The 18,275-nt window shown below is 40.8% G+C and overlaps 1 protein-coding gene across 1 annotated transcript; it reads right to left on the bottom strand.

The window, feature by feature from the left end:
* Nucleotides 1–161: 161 nt before the first annotated feature.
* On the bottom strand, nucleotides 162–18,268 carry mms19 (MMS19 homolog, cytosolic iron-sulfur assembly component). The gene is made up of 15 exons (XM_079659273.1): nucleotides 18,157–18,268; nucleotides 17,636–17,684; nucleotides 16,996–17,096; nucleotides 16,439–16,524; nucleotides 14,697–14,771; nucleotides 14,370–14,439; nucleotides 12,391–12,519; nucleotides 11,326–11,387; nucleotides 9,988–10,074; nucleotides 9,203–9,277; nucleotides 8,215–8,292; nucleotides 7,609–7,747; nucleotides 4,414–4,568; nucleotides 3,279–3,357; nucleotides 162–288 (listed from the first exon to the last, which is right to left on the bottom strand). The coding sequence occupies exons 1-15, from the start codon at nucleotides 18,242–18,244 to the stop codon at nucleotides 218–220; spliced, it is 1,344 nt and encodes a 447-aa protein (XP_079515399.1). The 5' UTR covers nucleotides 18,245–18,268; the 3' UTR covers nucleotides 162–217.
* Between the last annotated feature and the right edge of the window lie 7 nt (nucleotides 18,269–18,275).

Genomic DNA, 18,275 nt, shown 5'->3' with positions numbered 1-18,275 from the left:
TGCATGATCCGTTTGGTTATTTGAGAAAAAACACATCATAGGACATGTTTTTTTATTTTTTATATATCTGAGACCCATATATATATATGCCTAAAATAGCATGATAGGAGACCTTTAAATCTGCCTGCAGGCTGTGAGTTTCTGAGTTGAGTTTGCTCTCACCTGGTTGTTGAGCAGAGATGTGAGCACAGAGCAGGATGTGACCTGCAGACTGGAGTTAGTCTCCGCCAGAGCGGAAGAACACCATGCTGCACAGAGAGGGCCGGAAAGCTACAAACACACTGTCCTCTGATTGGAGGGAGGAAACAAAACACAAAACAAGGTTAATAATAATGATAAAATGCATTTTATTTATGGCGCCTTTCAAAGCTCTCATTAGGCGCGTTCACACCGGAGTACTTTTCCGTACTTTTCCAGTTTAGTCGGATAGTTCCTGGGATTTTGCATTCACACCAAAAAGAGAATTTAGTTCATGAGAACTTTTCCCACCTTTCAGTCCCTGCCAGAGAGCAGGTACTTTCCTGGGGAAGAAAAAAGTTCAATTTCTATTGGCTGGGGGAATTGCAAACACGTCGGTTAAAACTCGGAAAAGTTTTGTGAAGCCGCCATTGTATTTGCTCGCATTAGCATTATTAGCATTTGCCCCGCGCACCAATGGAGAGAGACTAACTTATGACAACACAAAATAAAACATGGAGCGTGGAGATGAGGATGTGTCGGCGTTCTGGCGATTTACTTGGAAGGCTTCAGTAGAAGCTGCTGGGAGTCCCAGCAGCTTCTACTGAAGCCAGTCCCTAACTCCGGGGACTTCAGGCCGGGGACTTCGGGTGGCAGTATACGCCGTGAAGTTGTTTGCGACCTGCCAGTAAACCCAAAGCAGAAGAAGAAGAAGTGACGTCAGCGGCTTCATTTGCGTAATCTAACCTCAGGGAACTTATTCCGGTGTGAACGCGATCTGTACTTAGTTCCATGGGGGTACTAAGTGCTGGGAACTAAGTGCTGGGAACTAAGTACGGCAAAGTACTTGGTGTGAAAGCAGCTAAGGACACCTTTTACAGAGAAAAAAACAAAGACATAAAAACAACAATCAGTTTAGAAGAATTAAGATATTGAATACGCCAGTTTACAAACGTGGGTTTTCAGGCAGGATTTGAAGGTTGAGAGTGAGTTAGGTTAGGCACTAACAGCACCTAAACAGTGACAGTCAGGCGTTAAAAAACCCTTCTTGTAATCACAAACTGGAACTATTTGTGTCACGATGGAGAAAGTGGACTGATTTCCTAAAACCCCATAGGCCAGACTGTGAAGTCCTGATCGCTCCTTAATGTTCGTATTGTTCGTACTTTCTACTGTTTTTATTTTCTCTTTGTGTAAAAAAAGAAAAAGGCATTTCGGACAGACAAACTTAAGATGTACAATGGGTGGTCCTTAGAGCCATGTATATTTTCAAATTCATTTATTTTAAGCTCCAACCACCAGAATTCGTTATGATAGTCAAGAAAACTCTCCTGGTGAATTTTATTCAAATTCCTACAACATTTAGCCCTCCCTCATCAACCTTGAAGTTTAGCCTCACGTATGATATGTACAGTGTGGGGGAAACCTCTGGAGCATTTGGAGTCAGGACTCAGAGAGACACGAGGAGAGCTGGAGCTTTGATGGCAAACACTGACGGTTTATTTGGAGCTTCGGCCGGAGAATTCACAAGACATGTCACGGGCCACGGTCTGATCACACGGTTGAGATGCCACAATCAATTCTGAAGAACTCTTCCCCAGACCCGTGTATTTAGCTCGTTCTCAGAGAATAATCAACATTCTTCAATAGATAGACTAAACCGCTGAGGACACTGAATCAACTTTGTTGTCGCTTATGGCTCGGGGTCATCTACACCCCGAGAAGGAATTTGTTCCAGGTGTCCCACAACAATAACTATCTCTGACCGAGAGTAGCCCGGTCACAAACTGGCAACAACACCAACACCTTGCTAGGGCAGCCCCTCATTAAGGGAGATAACGGCTGCTCAAGGTTGGTCAGCTGCGTCAGAGGGCGAAGGAGGACATGCAGGGCAAATTGTTCCCCAACATACATGATATGTATATTAGGGTGGTCCTTGAAATTGAAAGTGGGTAAGGCTCCAACCCCCAGAATTCATTCTATTAGTCAAGAAACCTCTCCTGGTGAATGTTTTCCTCAATCTGTCAACATGTACATATCATTTATATATCATTTGTAAGTCAATAATGTATATTTTTGTATCAATTTGATACTGCTTAAGTTTGTACAGTATCATAATTCTCGTGTTTCATTTACCGTAATTTTCGGGTAATCAGGCGCACCTGAATATAAGCCGCAGCAGCTAAATTGAATGATGTGTACATATATAAGCCGCACTGGACTATAAGCCGCAGGTGTTTTAATGTTTCATTACCATATGTAAGGGTTCGTGCACAGAGGGGATTGTCGGGAAAGAGATGGCTGTTTGAGGAACCTCCCATTCATTAACATTTCAACAAACAAGTTGCATATTTGCATAACGTATTCAAGTGTTAGCATTTAGTGCAATAGTAGCTACAGAACATGTGCTGTGTAAACTGTACTGTATCACATAGCGTTTCAGACACACACACTTTTCAACTTTCAAACTTAAACGGTGCGCTCCCAGCGCACGTACCGGCAGTGATCTACAGCAGTGGTTTCCAACCAGTGGTACGGGGACAAACTGTCTCGCTCTCGTAATGTCTGTCTGTCTTGCTCTCGTTCTGTCTCTCGTACCACTCTCGGTTCCACTTTTACTTTTGCGCGCTACCTGTCTCACTCTTTTCCGGCCTCCAGCTTTTCCTGATGGAGCCCGCCGCTTAAAGGTGGGGGGCGCGGACCGGCCATAGAGCCCATAGAGTTAAAGGTGTTGGACTGTAACCTGTAGAATCCATAGCTTTAGGAGGTCCCCTAGTGGCCGTTAGCTGTAACAATCCATAGATTAGCCGCACCGTTATATAAGCCGCAGGGTCGAAAAATGGGAAAAAAGGCGCGGCTTATAGTCCGAAAATTACGGATTATAATATTTTGTATTATTGTTTTACACGTTCAAAATAAATCAAATCAAATCAAAAGTGTGTGCTTTGAGAGTAAAAAATAAATAATGCTTGGTTGGTTTTCTCTTCTTTGGTACAGCTCTAATTTTGACATGTGAAAGCAGTGGTTTGTATATTTAAATGTGTAATAAATGTCTGGAATGATATGATATGATATACTACGCCCTAGATACAAGCACTCACCGCTCTCTGAAGTCTGGCAGGTTTTCACTGACTGGATGAATTTCTGCACCACCTCCAGTAACGTGCGTCTCTGGGAACACTGCAGAGAGAGAGTTGTGTTTTTTACTGATTTCATCTCACATTACAGCTGCAGAAAACAATTATTAGCATTATAGATTATTCTTCTGATTTTTTACTAGACCACTCATTAGTCAATGGGTCTGTAAAATGTAAAAAAATGCTCAAAGTCGAAGGTGATCATCCGTATTTTATCAGTCCAAAAATACAAAAATATTAACTTTTATATTATATAGAACAAAAAAACAAACAAGATATACAGTGTTTCCCATATAATATGATTCTATTTGTGGGGGCACCGCACCCCCGGCAAGAAAAGCCAAAGGCCCCTTAACCTATTCGGGCGGCCCACGCATCCACCCCCCCTCAAATAACAAAATACATGCGAGTTCATGGCTACTGTAGCAGACAACGTTCTTGTTGCTCTGTGTTAATGAGTGAGAGGGTGTTTCTCAATGTCGAGGACGCTTCCTTGGTAGCACATGTCTTCCGAGTCACTTCCTTCAGAAGCGAGGCAAGAATCCTTCCTAGCCTCGGAAAACGAAGAATGGTGGAACAGGCTAACAGAGGCCCTGCCTTAAATCGAGTGCGATTTCCGCCAAAGATTTGGAAATTGGTCCGTCCGTAAGAAAGTACGCCGGCCTCGGTAGAATTCTAAGCATCCTGGACATTGGAACAGTCCTTCGGCGGCACTCAATGACGTAGTATGCTTGAAATAGTGGCTCTGGAGCAGCCTTCCTCGACATGGAGAAACACCCTGACACTCCGGAGTTGAGGATCTGGGGATTATTCTCCCAAAAATATAATTTACAATTTAGGCATTTAGCAGACGGCTTATTCCAAAGCGACTTACAATGACCAATCACAGGGACATTCTCCCTGGAGTAACCGAGGGCTACTCAAGGGCACACTAGTGGTGGTGTTCCAGGCGGGAATTGAACTCGCAACCTTCCGATCATCAGCCCACCTCACTATCGTATCCATTAGAGTTAAACCACCAATAAACAAAACTTTTCACTTCATGAAAGTTAACTGTAACATTTCGATCGCATAACAAAAGGTATTTCTCCTGATGTACCTGAGCCCTGTTGGTGTACTGCTCGATGAGGGAGGGCATGATGGCGGCTGTGATGACGCAGCTCGCCCTGAAGGAGGCGCTGCAGGCGGCCTGGAGGAGTTTAGCACTCGGCCAGACCAGCTTCAGGTCCGGCTCACACAGGTGGTGCTTACAGTCTGGGAGAAGAAATCACACTTTCAGTAAAGAAATTTTAAAAACAAGACCAGTCAGCATGTTTTATGACGACATCAAGTCAAATTCCTCGCACGTGTCAATAAACCTGTTTCTGATTCCGATGTTACGGCCATTAGATTTCATTTAGCTGACGTTTTTTCTTCAAAGCAAGTTACCTGTTTCTTGATAGTTAATTAGTGCAATCAAACATTATAATATGAATTCAGAAGGATGAGATTAAATAATGAAGTATGCTACTGAGACTAACTACATATAAAAGGTCTTGGTTAGTAAGCTTACACAACTCCTATTGCAATCTGGCAGGTAACTATCCATCATCTGAGGCTAGCAATGTATCTTTGTATGAACACAACCACTATAGAAGCAGAAGGTGGAAAATGAGACAGCTGAACAGTCATTGTGGTTTCATTTCCTGCCCAGCTGCTTCAGCAATGCAGAAAACCACAGCTCTGAAATATTTGGTTTAACACTTTTAAACTTCTACACACCGTCTTATGCACCGTCTGCCTGCAACAGGACACATAGGTGTTCAAGTCTTTTCTAAAATCGTATTGCAACTTCAAACGTGTGTATTAATAACACTAATCTCTATATGTATTGCGTTTGTATCACTGTTATGGCATGTTTACTTGTCTTTGGTCATGTTATGTGAGTTTAAGAATCAACTAAAAGGTTACTAGTGTTACCAGCAGCAGACCAAGCGTCACATATTGGGTCCGGCAAATGTTAACAACTGTTCCTCTGGAAAGAATAACATGTGTACTAAAAGGGAAGCAATACTTTTTTGACAAGATTTGGAAAGCATTTAATCTTTCTGTGGAAGGTATGGAGTAGTGTTAATTCCGTCAGCTATTTTTTTTATTTAGTCTTAGTCCTGTGTTACATTTCCTTTTTAGTTTTAGTCATATCTAGTCACCTTCATCCTGTTTTTATTTAGTCAAGTTTTAGTCAGCATTTTAGTCAAAGAAAACTAAATATTTTAGTCTACTTTTTGTCAATGCAAACTGTTGAGTCTTTTTTAGTCATCAGGGCCCAGGAGTTCAAAACTTTTAATCCCTATCTGATCAAATCAGATTTGGATTTTGGGGAGTTCAAAACCAAAAAAAAGGATTAGGATCACTTTGATATCCGATCAGATCAGGAAATCCAATCCAAGCTTTAATCTGGATCAAATCTTCAAAACGGCTAGTTCAAACCGACAACACAGGATTGGGATCAGTTTGATCCCAACAAACTGGATTATCCTGATCCCACCAGAGGGGTGGATTTCCAGTGGATTACCAGAGCAAAATGTACTGTACAATTTATTTAAAAATATGTTTCAATATAAATAAGATGGCAAAGTTTGTTAACTGAAATAATACACAATTTTTAGCCTTCATGGGAAAGACATTTTATTTTTCATTTTTTGGTCACGTTTGTCGTGGCCTATTTTGTTTTCAACCAAATGTTGATGACATAAATGTTTAAGCTCATGAAAGTATCACAGCAAAGATTGTCAATCACAAATGTAATTTAGATTAAAGAAAAAATACCTTCAAAAAAAAAAAGTCCATCATCTGTCATCACCTTTCAAAAGTAATTGCGGACAATAGATGTCTCTGCAATGTGGTCTCTTGTCTTCCTTGTATTATTTTTCATGTCCACTAGATGGCGATCGGTAGGATTAAAGATCTGATATTCAGGATCTAGTCATCTTGAAAAATCGTAATCTGGATCAGGCTGATCCTATCCTGAATTGCTTTGAACTCCAGGGACAACATCTGGCCGACTTGTCTGATCCTGGATCACAAAAAATGGGATTTCAAAATCTGATCGGATCTGATTGAGATTAAATGTTTTGAACTCCTGGGACCAGATTATATAGAGCATTTCACTCAAACTAGTCTAGCCAAAACCAATAATTTGTCATTTTAGTCTAACTTATTTCACGATCAGATGATATCTTGTCCTTATTTGATGAAAAACACAGGTTGAACGATTAAGAAGTCAGCTTTGCAGAGTATCTGCTCAGGTTTGTGGTGTTTTTACCAGCTGTGTTACGGCCACACTGCTTCCCTTCTGATAAAACAATGCATTCGCTTTTTTTCTCCGCCTCATTGTAGATGGGCCCAAATATCACAGTTTCTTTCTTCCAAGCAGTGGTCGCGTTAGACTTTTTCGTTGTCCGTCGTTCTGACGGACAGGATCGTAACATTTCCGTCATAATCCATTATTACCCGTCGGGTCTGAACGCAACTCGTCACTCACTCGCGCTGACAGGGGGGGGGGGGGGGGGATATTCGTTTAACGCGACCACTGCTCCCAAGTCCTGTTGTTGCCATTTTATTTTCTGTTAAATAAGGTTAGTTATATCCGAGTCTTCCTGACAGTTCATATTGTGTCGCTGCCCGGTGTAATTCAAATGTACCGCTGCGCGCAGCACGGACACAGAGCTGCTGCCCAGCCGCAGCACCGGAAATGGAACTGCTGGGAGAAAAACCTGACTATCAGAGATGTTACGTTATCTTTGGTAACATTTAGTCTCGTCACTTTCCGTCAACGATATTGCATGTTGATTTTGTTACAGTTATTGTTTACTGCCGTCGGTGCCGTCTCGTCATCGTCTCGTTTTAGTCATGGAAAAAAAGGTCGTTGACGAACATATTTCTTCATAGTTTTAGTCAACGGAATGAACACTAGTATGGAGATCGCAGATGATGAGGGAGATTGAATACTGACGAGTGTAAACCTCATAATATGATTATTTTGAGTTCAGACTACGTACCATGAAACTGCCTTGAATGGAACCAAAGGAGCTGGAAATGTTATTCAATGTTGAAATGTATTGTAAGACTTGTCTTTGTATGAAGGGTAGTGTGTTTGTCTTTGCACCTGTACCCCAGTGTAATTTGACCTTGAGAAGTGCACTTCTGTATGTTTAGAACTGTACACATGTGTTTTTTGTATAAAATGTTAATAAAAACATTAAAAAAAAAAAGGTTACGATTGTTAAAATGTGCTTGATTTCACAATTTTCACCTTTGAGAACGAGCTCCAGGAAGGTGTTGAGGGAGTCTTCAGAGTCGGAGTTGAGTACGGAGCGAGACAGACAGGAAGTGATCGCGGTGACCGTGGCGAGGCCGGCAGACTCGATCTTCTCACTCGATGTCTGAAACACCTGCAGGGAAACAACGAGAAGAAGGGGAAGATCAGTGAGTACGTCTGACTCTTAGGTCTAAACCGTATGGTTGAATAAGAGACGAAAGGTTTATTTCGATTCCTTTCTGTAATTGATTTTGATTTTTAGTTGACTTGTTCTCTTCTCTTGCTAAGAACAGAGTAACACACTGGTGGATGTCAGCATTGGCCTGGATTTCACTTTGTACATCTTGAAAGTTAGAGCACTAGAAACCACATATGTTCCTTTCTTCTCATAATAAATTGAACTTTGGGGTCATTTCCTTTGGATGCTCTCAATAAAACGGATCATTTCTGCTGTTGTTCGAAGACTCAAATATGTCCTAGAGTTAGACATTAAAGTGTTGCAACTGTCAACACAGCGCAATCTAATAAGTAAACACTGCAGAATAAAAAAACAAAACAATAACAGGATATGTTTTTGTACATAATCATCCAAAGACCCACCTCTCTGCGCAGTGACGCCCACAGTCCCTCGAGGAATTCTGCCAGGTCCTTGTGTTCGTATTGGGAAACACAAGCAGTCTGAAAAACATCAAGAGTGGGGAGATAAGAACCACAATGTCTTCTTAAAGGTCCGCTATCATACTGTTTTTCATCAATATATCACAGGTCTCGGATATATACAGAACATGTCTCTGATTGGCTGAAACACCAAACAGATCATTACAGCATTACCCATAATCCCCTCTGTTTCAGCCCTGTTTCCAAAGTGCTGATTCTCTGTCTGTTACTTTAGATAAAAATAAGGAGCCCCTCCCCACGCCCCTCTGAGAGAGATTTGGTTACAAAGAACTCAATGGTGCTCTAGGAGGAGATTCAGGTGATAAGGGGGGGGGGGGGGGGGGGGGGGTTACCTTGGTTGGTGATTGGCTAATGGTTACACAAGACAACACATTGCTATGACATCATCAAGTTGCCAAAATCTGATCAGCTCATTTTCAGACAGGTTTTTATAGAAATGGATCAAAAAGAGAGAGAATCTTTGTTCCTGAAACTTTCAGAGTCTCTTTCCACAGAGGGGACACATGGTGATGTAGAAGAGACATGGAGAAGAGGGGACACATGTTGATTTAGAAGAGACATGAAGAAGAGGGGACACATGTTGATGTAGAAGAGACATGAAGAAGAGGGGACACATGTTGATGTAGAAGAGACATGAAGAAGAGGGGACACATGTTGATGTAGAAGAGACATGGAGAAGAGGGGACACATGTTGATGTAGAAGAGACATGAAGAAGAGGGGACACATGTTGATGTAGAGGAGACATGAAGAAGAGGGGACACATGTTGATGTAGAAGAGACATGAAGAAGAGGGGACACATGTTGATGTAGAAGAGACATGTGTCTCTCAGCAGCTTCTTTGTAGTTTATTAAGTGACTGAGTTGCTTTAGGAGAAATATCTGTTTGTATTAAAAAGTAGGATTTCTCACCAGAGTCTGCAGCGAGTCCAGCTTCGCGCTCTGAACGTCTGAGTCCAGCTTCTCAATGATGAGAGGCAACAGAAACTGAAAAAAAAAAGTGTAAACGAGACGTAATATTATCTTTCAGAATAGTTTTCAATCAAAGATATATTCACAAAAACACTTTTACAAACTACAAACCCTTTTTGTATCATTATTTCTTGTTATAATTTATGTATTTTTATTTTTTTCAAAATGTTTCTCTCTTGCTTTCCTTCACATTTTGTATAAAAAAGGGGAAAAAAGGAATCATAAGTGTGAATATGTCTGTACAGGTTGCTTGAACACATACACAAAAAAATATATATATATGTCATGACCGAAAGAACGAGATCGCGGATACAAGCGGCCGAGATGGGTTTTCTCCGCAGGGTGGCTGGTGTCTCCCTTAGGGATAAGGTGAGAAGTTCAGTCATCCGGGAGGGACTCGGAGTTGAACCGCTCCTCCTTTGCGTCCAAAGGAGCCAGTTGAGGTGGTTCGGGCACCTAGTTAGGATGGGAGGAGACCGAGGGGGTGGACCTAGGACCAGGTGGAGGGATTATATCTCTTCTCTGGCCTGGGAGCACCTTGGGACCCCCCAGTCAGAGCTGGTTGATGTGGCCAGGGAAAGGGACGTTTGGGGCTCTCTGCTGGAACTGATACCTCCGAGACCCGACCACGGATAAGCGGGAGAAGATGGATGGATATATTCTTCTTAGGCCACAAGACCCCGTTAAAATCCACTAAAATACAAACTATAATTTGGTCGTCCTACCTCTGCAAATCTTGGTGTCCCGGAGAGGACATCCCTCAGCGTGAGGATCAGCTCCTCTCTGGTGATGCCGTGGGGGTCGTTGGGAGGCTGGGGGGGGGGGGGGGCAAAAAGTAATGATACAGAGAGATTATAAATGGATCAATTTATACCTTTCAGGAGAATGTTGATATTGATAATTTACTAGTCTTCTGGTATCTGTTTTATTGTTAGTTACTTTACATTTATTAATTGTTTCTTTATTTATTTAGTTTTGAATTCATTATTGTACTTTTTTTAATATCACTATTCAGTGTTTCCCACAGAATTTGATTCTATTTGTGGGGGCACCGCATCCCCCCACCCCACCCCCCAACGTTCTTGTTGCTCTGTGTTGCGTTGTGAATGAGTGAAACACACCGGAGTTGAGGATCTGTGGGATTTATTCTCCCAAAAATATAATTTACAATTTAGGCATTTAGCAGATGCCTTATTCCAAAGTGATTTACAATGACCAATCACATGGACATTCTCCCTGGAGTAACCGAGGGCTAAGTGCCTTGCTCAAGGGCACACTAGCAGTGGTGTTCCAGGCAGGATTTTCAACTTGCAACCTTCCGATTAGCCCACCTCACTATCGTATCCATTAGAGTTAGACCACCAAAAAAAAAAAAAAGAATAATAAAAAAAAAAAAAGAAGAAGAATATTAATTTTTTTTTTTTTTACAATTGGATCAATGTATGGGAAACACTGCTATTATATTGCTATCACTCTTTTATCTAATTTGTTATATTTAATTGCATTTTATTTAAATGTTTATTTTAATTTATATATATATTTGTTGTTATTATTGTTTATTAAAAAAATAATTCCTTGATATAAAATGCTCATTATTATAATCTCCTATCTTTAAATGTATAATTTATTTAACTATATTTATATTTACTTATATGTTAAAAAATAACATTTGCCAGTAGTGAAGCTTTGATGCAAATTTAACAATAATTGTTTGCGTTGTTTAGTAATACTGTGCGAGATTATTTCAGAGACTTTTCCAAATCCAAAAAACATGCCCGTAGTTGTGAAAGATCTACCATGTATTTCTACAGCTTGTTTCATTATTATCATTATCACATTAACAGCAGAGTGACATCATGCAGGTTTTCTCCAGAGTCAACAAACACACACAGCTGTGATCATCAGTGACGGGAAATGTGTGTGAGGCGCTGAGGAGGCAGAGGCTGTGTGTTATTGATGTTTTTTTCACTGAGCTCACAGGAAGTCGCTGATGACATTTCTGTCTGCTGACCTCCCTGCTGACGTCACACTAAAGCAGCCGAGTAAACAAAACAGGGACTTACGGGGCTGAAGTCGATGGGGAAGTAGCAGGACGTCACCTCGAACAGCTCCTCTGTGAATTTACCTGAGACAGCAGACAGGAAGTCAGGCTAATTAGTAGGGGTGGGGGAAATGATCCATACAGCATAGCATCGCGATACTTTGCGTGCCGATATTGTATCGATACACGGACGCCAAGAATCGATATTTTATTATATAAACTGTAGCATCCCTCCGAAAGATGGTCGTACACTTGACTGATGATTTCAAATGTATTGACAACTCCAAAAGCGTAACGTAAAGCTATAAAAAGACACAAACAACAAATACATTTAAGCTACATCCATATTAGCATTACGGCCCGTCCACACACAGGCATGAAAACAATCTTTCAAAGCTTCGCCCATTCACTTGAATGGGGTGACGTAGAAGATTTGTAATCTTCGCCGAACTGCATTGTGGGGAACGGAGCATGGCTTTGCAAGCATCGTGAGCATCAAAAGTTGAGCAATGTTCAACTTTTGATTCTCCCGATGCTTTCGAAGCTGGCATCAGCCAATCAAATCCCGTTTATGCAAATCCCGCCAATGCAAGCGCTAGCCAATCAAACCGCGTGCAAGCTGGGAGAGACAGTTCATTTCCTCATATTCCAAACGAGATATTACGGTAGCGAATCACCCGGTTCTTTACAACCAGAACTATTTACCGGGATACAAACCGGAGGAACCAGGCATGGAATATCCAGTTTACTTCGTTTTAACATTACTATTGCTTTGTATGTCGGGGGCGGGAGATTCATGTGATTGGTTGTTGGTCGCAAAAAATTGCCAAGCTTCAGACACGCCCAGCTTCAAGATTTTTCAAGATTTTTTTCATGCCTGTGTGTGGACGGGCCGTTACTTTAGCACACCATTAAACACGTTAACTTCAATATTGCAATACTTAGCATATCGTAGAATCGCAATACTATCGTATCGTGGCTTAAGTATCGCGATATTATCGTATCGTAGGGAGCCTGGTGATCGTAGATCGTAACACAGTTGAAGGAAAGGCCAGAGACAGAGATACAGAGAAAGAAGCACTCTTACCTAGATCATAACCTCGCAGGATGATGCCTTTGGCGATCTGGAACGCTAACAGCAGGTTACGAGGATCCCTCTCTCCGTCCATTGATTGGACAAAACCAAACACAAAGTCTGGTCCCAAGCCTTTCAGTTCTGAGGAGAGGGCACACAGGAGAACACCGATTGGTTTAAGTTCTGCTGATAGAAATATTGTTCCACCATATGATGTTATGACAAAAGGCAGACCGCCAAAATGACACCATAAACCTCTTCCTGAAAATCTGAGGAAGTTGTGTTAGGATGTCGTTTGTAAACTGACATTGTGCTGAACATTTCTTAATCTGAGTTTAAAATCCATTAGATTTTATTTATATATATCATTATCAAAAATGACACATTGGTCTCAAGGGGCTTGGATAATAATAAGATATTGAAATTACAATTTAGACAATCCAAATGACAAAAATGTTAATTTGAACGTTTATAAAGAATATTTAATATGTTTATTAGGACTGCTCGATTTTGGCAAAAAACATAATCTCGATTATTTGGGTCAATAATTGTAATTGCGATTATTAAATGCGATTATTCATTGACTTTGAAAACATCCATTTATTGGAGAGAAAAAATGTGAACAGTATGTTTTTAACAGTTGATTACCCTGAACTTTAAGTATAATTCAACTGAAAAACCAAAAAAAAAAATGTATTTACAAAAATAAAGTAATAATAATAATAAAAAAACATTCGTTTTATTTCGATTTTTTTTTCGAGTTTTCGTAATCGTTGCAAGCCATAATCGTAATCGCGATTAAAATACGATTAATTGAGCAGCCCTAATGTGTATTCTACTACAATATAACAAGGAGAAACTGCTGGAGGACAGGACACACTGTCCCGCTGTATGCTAAGTACTGGCAGACACACACACTTCATTGTGTTGCATCTATTTGCTTCCTACACAGTTAGTCTATGCAAAGTATTCAACTGCTAAACAAAGCAGAAGAAGGTGTGATAACTCTCTCCTTAATTATAGGTCTGGGAATAGTTTAAGTACCTTTAGGTGAGCAATGACAACAAACAAACTGCTGAGATTTCTGACTCTGTCTCTAGTGTTTACAAATAACCTACAGCTATTGGCACTTTTCCATTGCAAGCACGTAGGACGGTTTAAGCGTGCTGTGCCAAACCCGGCCCGTTTTTTTTTTGCTTTTACACTAAGGGTAGTTCCGGCTAGCGGCTACTTTTTCACAGTTTTTTTGGCCCTCCAAAATGGAGGTTCTTACCGGGCCAACAACCCGGCTGAATGCTAAACTAGTGACGTAAACACTCTCGACTGCTGATTGGTCAGAGAGAATCGCTGGCAAGGGGGCTACAACTACAAAAAAACGAACATATTTGACCGTGATTAAATTGTAATACACGTTTCTAAATGATGCCGAAGTAACAACATACTGATACCGGTTAGTAAAAACCATGAATTAATGCTTTGACAAGTCTGCAGACAGACGGCAGGCGAAACACCTTTTTAAAATGCGTGTTTTCTGAATGGAGGTTGCCTAAGCTAACGCAGTATATGCTCCGACCGTCCACACTCACAACAACGGCCTACAGACATAAATAAACCAGGGACTGTATTCTCCATGACACAGACAGTCTGTGGTTTGGACTTGTTTAACTTTTGTCTAGTTTCTGAACAGATATGAGGAGCTGTGAGCTCTGAGGGCTAACAGCTGATGTTGGTTTTGTGGTTCTCATTGAAGATGACGTCACGGCTCCGCCTACACTGCGTTACTATAGTTACTGCCCCAGCTACTAAATTGTAATGGAAACGCAGCATAAAGTGAGCCTGGCCTACCAAGGCCTAACCATACCGTACTAAGCCGGGCTAGGCCCTGCAGTGGAAATGCGCCATATAACAGAGAAGCTTTGTGTTGTTCCAGCAGATCTCTCAGTACTTATGGGGAAATGTTGGTAACTAACTAACTGAGGAATCAGACGTACCTGCTTCTCTGATCGCCATGAGGTTGATGAGCATGTTGTAGACGCAGGCTCTCTCCGTCAGCATTAAAGACTAAGGGATAAATAAACAGAATCTATGAGTGTTTTTACCCACAATGCCTTGGAATCAAGAACTTTAGATGAGTCAAGTTCACCAACAAAAGCATACTTTGAAAAAGAGGAAGGGCTTTGCAGATAGAGGAAACTATTATCTTGAAGCACTCCAATTGTGGATATTTTATAAGAGTTTGTGTTTGCAAATATGATCAGCATCCTCTTACAATAACAGATGTCTTTGGGTGTATGTTCAAATATGAATATAAGTCTCACCTGAACGTGAACATCTTGGAACAAACACCTCAGCATGGACACCGCTGAGCCAGGAGGCAGCACCGTACATTTTGTCTGGGAAAAAGGCAGAAACAAACACATCGTGCACAAGAGTCAGAGCTTCTCAAAATGATGTGCGATATAGATATCTATATATATAGATATATATATATATAGATATATATATATATCTATATATATATATCTATATATATATATAGATATCTATATATATATATCTATATATATAGATATCTATATATATAGATATATATATACACCCTGAATAACTTTACTGTATACTTCCACCTGGCTGCTATATCTCAAAACTCTGGTACTGGATGTGTGTTTTGTAATTGTAAATTGTGTAATATCTACTTTTATCTTGAATATTTGTACGCATGCTTCTTAATTAAGTTATCTTAAAATTATATTTGTCTCTTTACTTGCTGTTAAAATTGTAAATGTCCGCTTTGTGGAGAGGGGCACTCCTTCAGACATTTTATGACTGTTGTGGCATCAGCCATTTTCTATGTTGTGGCCTGCTGGGGCAGCAGCATCTCGGCTGCTGACGGGAAGAGACTGAAAAGACTGGTAAGGAAGGCCAGCTCTGTCCTGGGGAGTCCTCTGGACACTGCGGAGGGGGTGGGAGACAGGGCGACTGTGGCTGTGAGGGAGTGTGGTCGTCTTTCAACCAGAAGGTTGTGGGTTCAATCCCAGCCCATGCAGTCAAAATGTCGATGTATCCTTGGGCAAGATACTTAACCCTGAGTTGCTCCCGATGGCATGGCCAACGGTGTGTGAGTGTTAGGTCCTAGAGTAAGGTACACTGCTCTGTATGAATGGGTGTGAATGGGTGAATGACATGTAGTATGTGAAGCGCTTTGAGGGGTCTTAAAGACTGGATAAAGCGCTATATAAGTACAGTCCATTTACCATTTTACAGGAGAATGGCAGCCAAGCTGTCCTCCCTGCTGGACAATGTGTCCCACCCCCTTCAGGACACCCTGTCTTCACTGTGCAGCACCTTCAGCGACAAGATGCTGCACCCCCCGCTGTCTCACGGAGAGATACCCCAGCTCCTTCCTTCCTGCAGCGGTCAGACTATATAACCAGCACGGCCCCTAGTAGACCCCCCCCTCCCCTACACACGCCACAACACAGACTATAACACCCCTTGCTGTTAAATACCAACCAACTATGTGCTATATATAAATGCCATTAATAACTGTGTAATACATATCTGGCTGCTAAATTCTAAGAACTGTTACAGGATGTGTATTTTGAAACTTTTATTATATTTTGTAATATATCATAACTTAGTACTCACATCACATTTCATTTAGCTGATGCTTTTATCCAAAGCGACATACAATGACCAATTACAGGGACATTCTCCCTGGAGTAACTAAGGACTAAGTGCCTTGCTCAAGGGCACACTAGTGGTGGTGTTCCAGGCGGGATTTGAACTCACAACCTTGCGATCTTCAGCCCACCTCACTATCCATGAGACCACCACTATCCTGTACTAGTACTTTTGAATGCATGTAACATAGGTTACAATAAGCTGTCTGTGGCTCTTTTTCCTGCTGTAAGCACGTACATGTCCCCTCTGTGGGACGAATGAAGGTGTTCTGATTCTGATTCTAATGATAAAACCTGCAAAGCAAAAAACTAATTTGCTAAATCAACCGTCAGATGATCTTTCTGTCACTGAAAGTCTCGAGGAGGCGGACACTCACCAGCGCTCTGAGCCCCTGTAAAACCGGAGGAGTGATGACATGATGGTCCTTCAGACGGTTTTCATAGAAGACAAGGAGCACTTCCACTGTGGAGAACAGACACAGGAAGATAACATATATATTATAATATCACTCTTCACATGAATATGGTGCATGTGCTCCTGCAACACGACAAGCAATCAAATGACAATCGGTCAACATTTTATATCTCAAGCAATAAGGCACTGAGAGGATAGTTTTTGCACCTAGATACCATGTTCACCATGTTTATTTATATCGCACATTAACACTTAATAGGAAGACAACAGAAAGGAACACAATAAATAAACACAATGGAATAACAGATTCATAAAAACCATGCATAAAAGAGATACATGATAGTTTAAAAATAACATTGTAAATACAGTAGGTGCTAAAACAACTTCAAAGAACTCAGCGTTGATGAAGAACTCAGGTTTTCGGGAAGTGAAAGCAGTTTCGGCGTGTTTGGTTCTGAGCCGGGGAACAATGAGTATTGCTTATGATATCTAGAAACAGTAAATTAGAAATTGAATCACCTTCTTTCTCGGTAAGACCTCCATAGCACTCGTGTAAAACTTCGGAGAGAAGCTGGACTCCTCTGGCTCGAGTGTGAGGCTGAGAGCTGGTCAGACTCAGTCTACAACAGGAAGGGAAAAATGTTAATTATAAGAAAACGATTAATATGAGAGCTGAGCAACTCTTGAGTTTAAATGTTGCTTTTTAATGAATTGAAATCTGAAATATTTTAAATAATGACATATATTATATATTAAGCGCTTTGAGCACCAGGAAAAGCGCTATATAAATGACATGTTATTCATATTATATTCCATATGCGGCAATATCTGCTAAATTGCAGTTGGTTTTTACACACAAGGAATTTGCTTTGGTGTATAATGGTAATGGTATTGTAAAACTAGAAATATGAGCTGATACTGAAAAGGAGAAATTGTATAAAAAAATGTTTTTAAACAATTAAACAATATAAAAAGAAGTGTACAAGGATTTAAAGAATATATGTCCAGCATATCTACAATAAATGGGTAAGAGCAGTGGTATTTCTTTGACATACTCATACTAAACCAACAGATAGAGGATATTATTAAATCATAAAATGATAATGCATTTTGTTGTGTTAATGTTATCGCTGTAATAATACAAATGTTGATAGCTTACCCCAGTGCCTCCACCAGCTGCAGAACTGTAAACTCTCCATTTTTGACAGCTGCAAAGAAAGCCAAGTTTAGTGAATTTTCCAACAACAAACCCATAAGCATAACTTATCTATCTCTAGTGGTTAACTACAGATTAACTAGCAGCATGGGCAGGTTCAAAGGTGCAGAGTTCATTGACAGGATGCTTTTCAATGAACACAAACACAGCAGCTAGCAAGCGGTGATAACACACTTAACTAGCCATCTAAATTCACATTATTAATCAATGACAGCACAATTTAAGACGAGGGGTACATTCAGGGTGTACTAATAACGTGATAAAATGAATAAACTAGTTTAAAAATGTCTGTTTTGTGTGACTTGAGGTTGAAGAGCACACAGGATGTTGTGGTGCTAAGTTAGCTCGTTTCCCAGCATGCCGTGTTGCGCATCCTTGAAGCTCAGCAAGCTTTAAAGGCTTGTTTTTTTTAAACCTGGTGTTCTGGAAACATGTGGAGGAAATTAGGATGAAGTCTTATTTACCTGTTGCTGTATCTTTGGCTTTGCTGTCCTGAAGTCCAGAGACATACTCCTCCACCAGAGACAGCAGCAGCGCACTGTCCGCAGCCATCGTGCCCCTGTTACTGAATTGAGACTGCGCA

This window comes from Notothenia rossii, assembly GCF_949606895.1.
Source record: "Notothenia rossii genome assembly, chromosome: 11".
NCBI classification, from domain to species: domain Eukaryota; kingdom Metazoa; phylum Chordata; class Actinopteri; order Perciformes; family Nototheniidae; genus Notothenia; species Notothenia rossii.
Note: the sequence above shows the minus strand (reverse complement) of the source record. Positions and strands in the feature narration are given on the sequence as shown.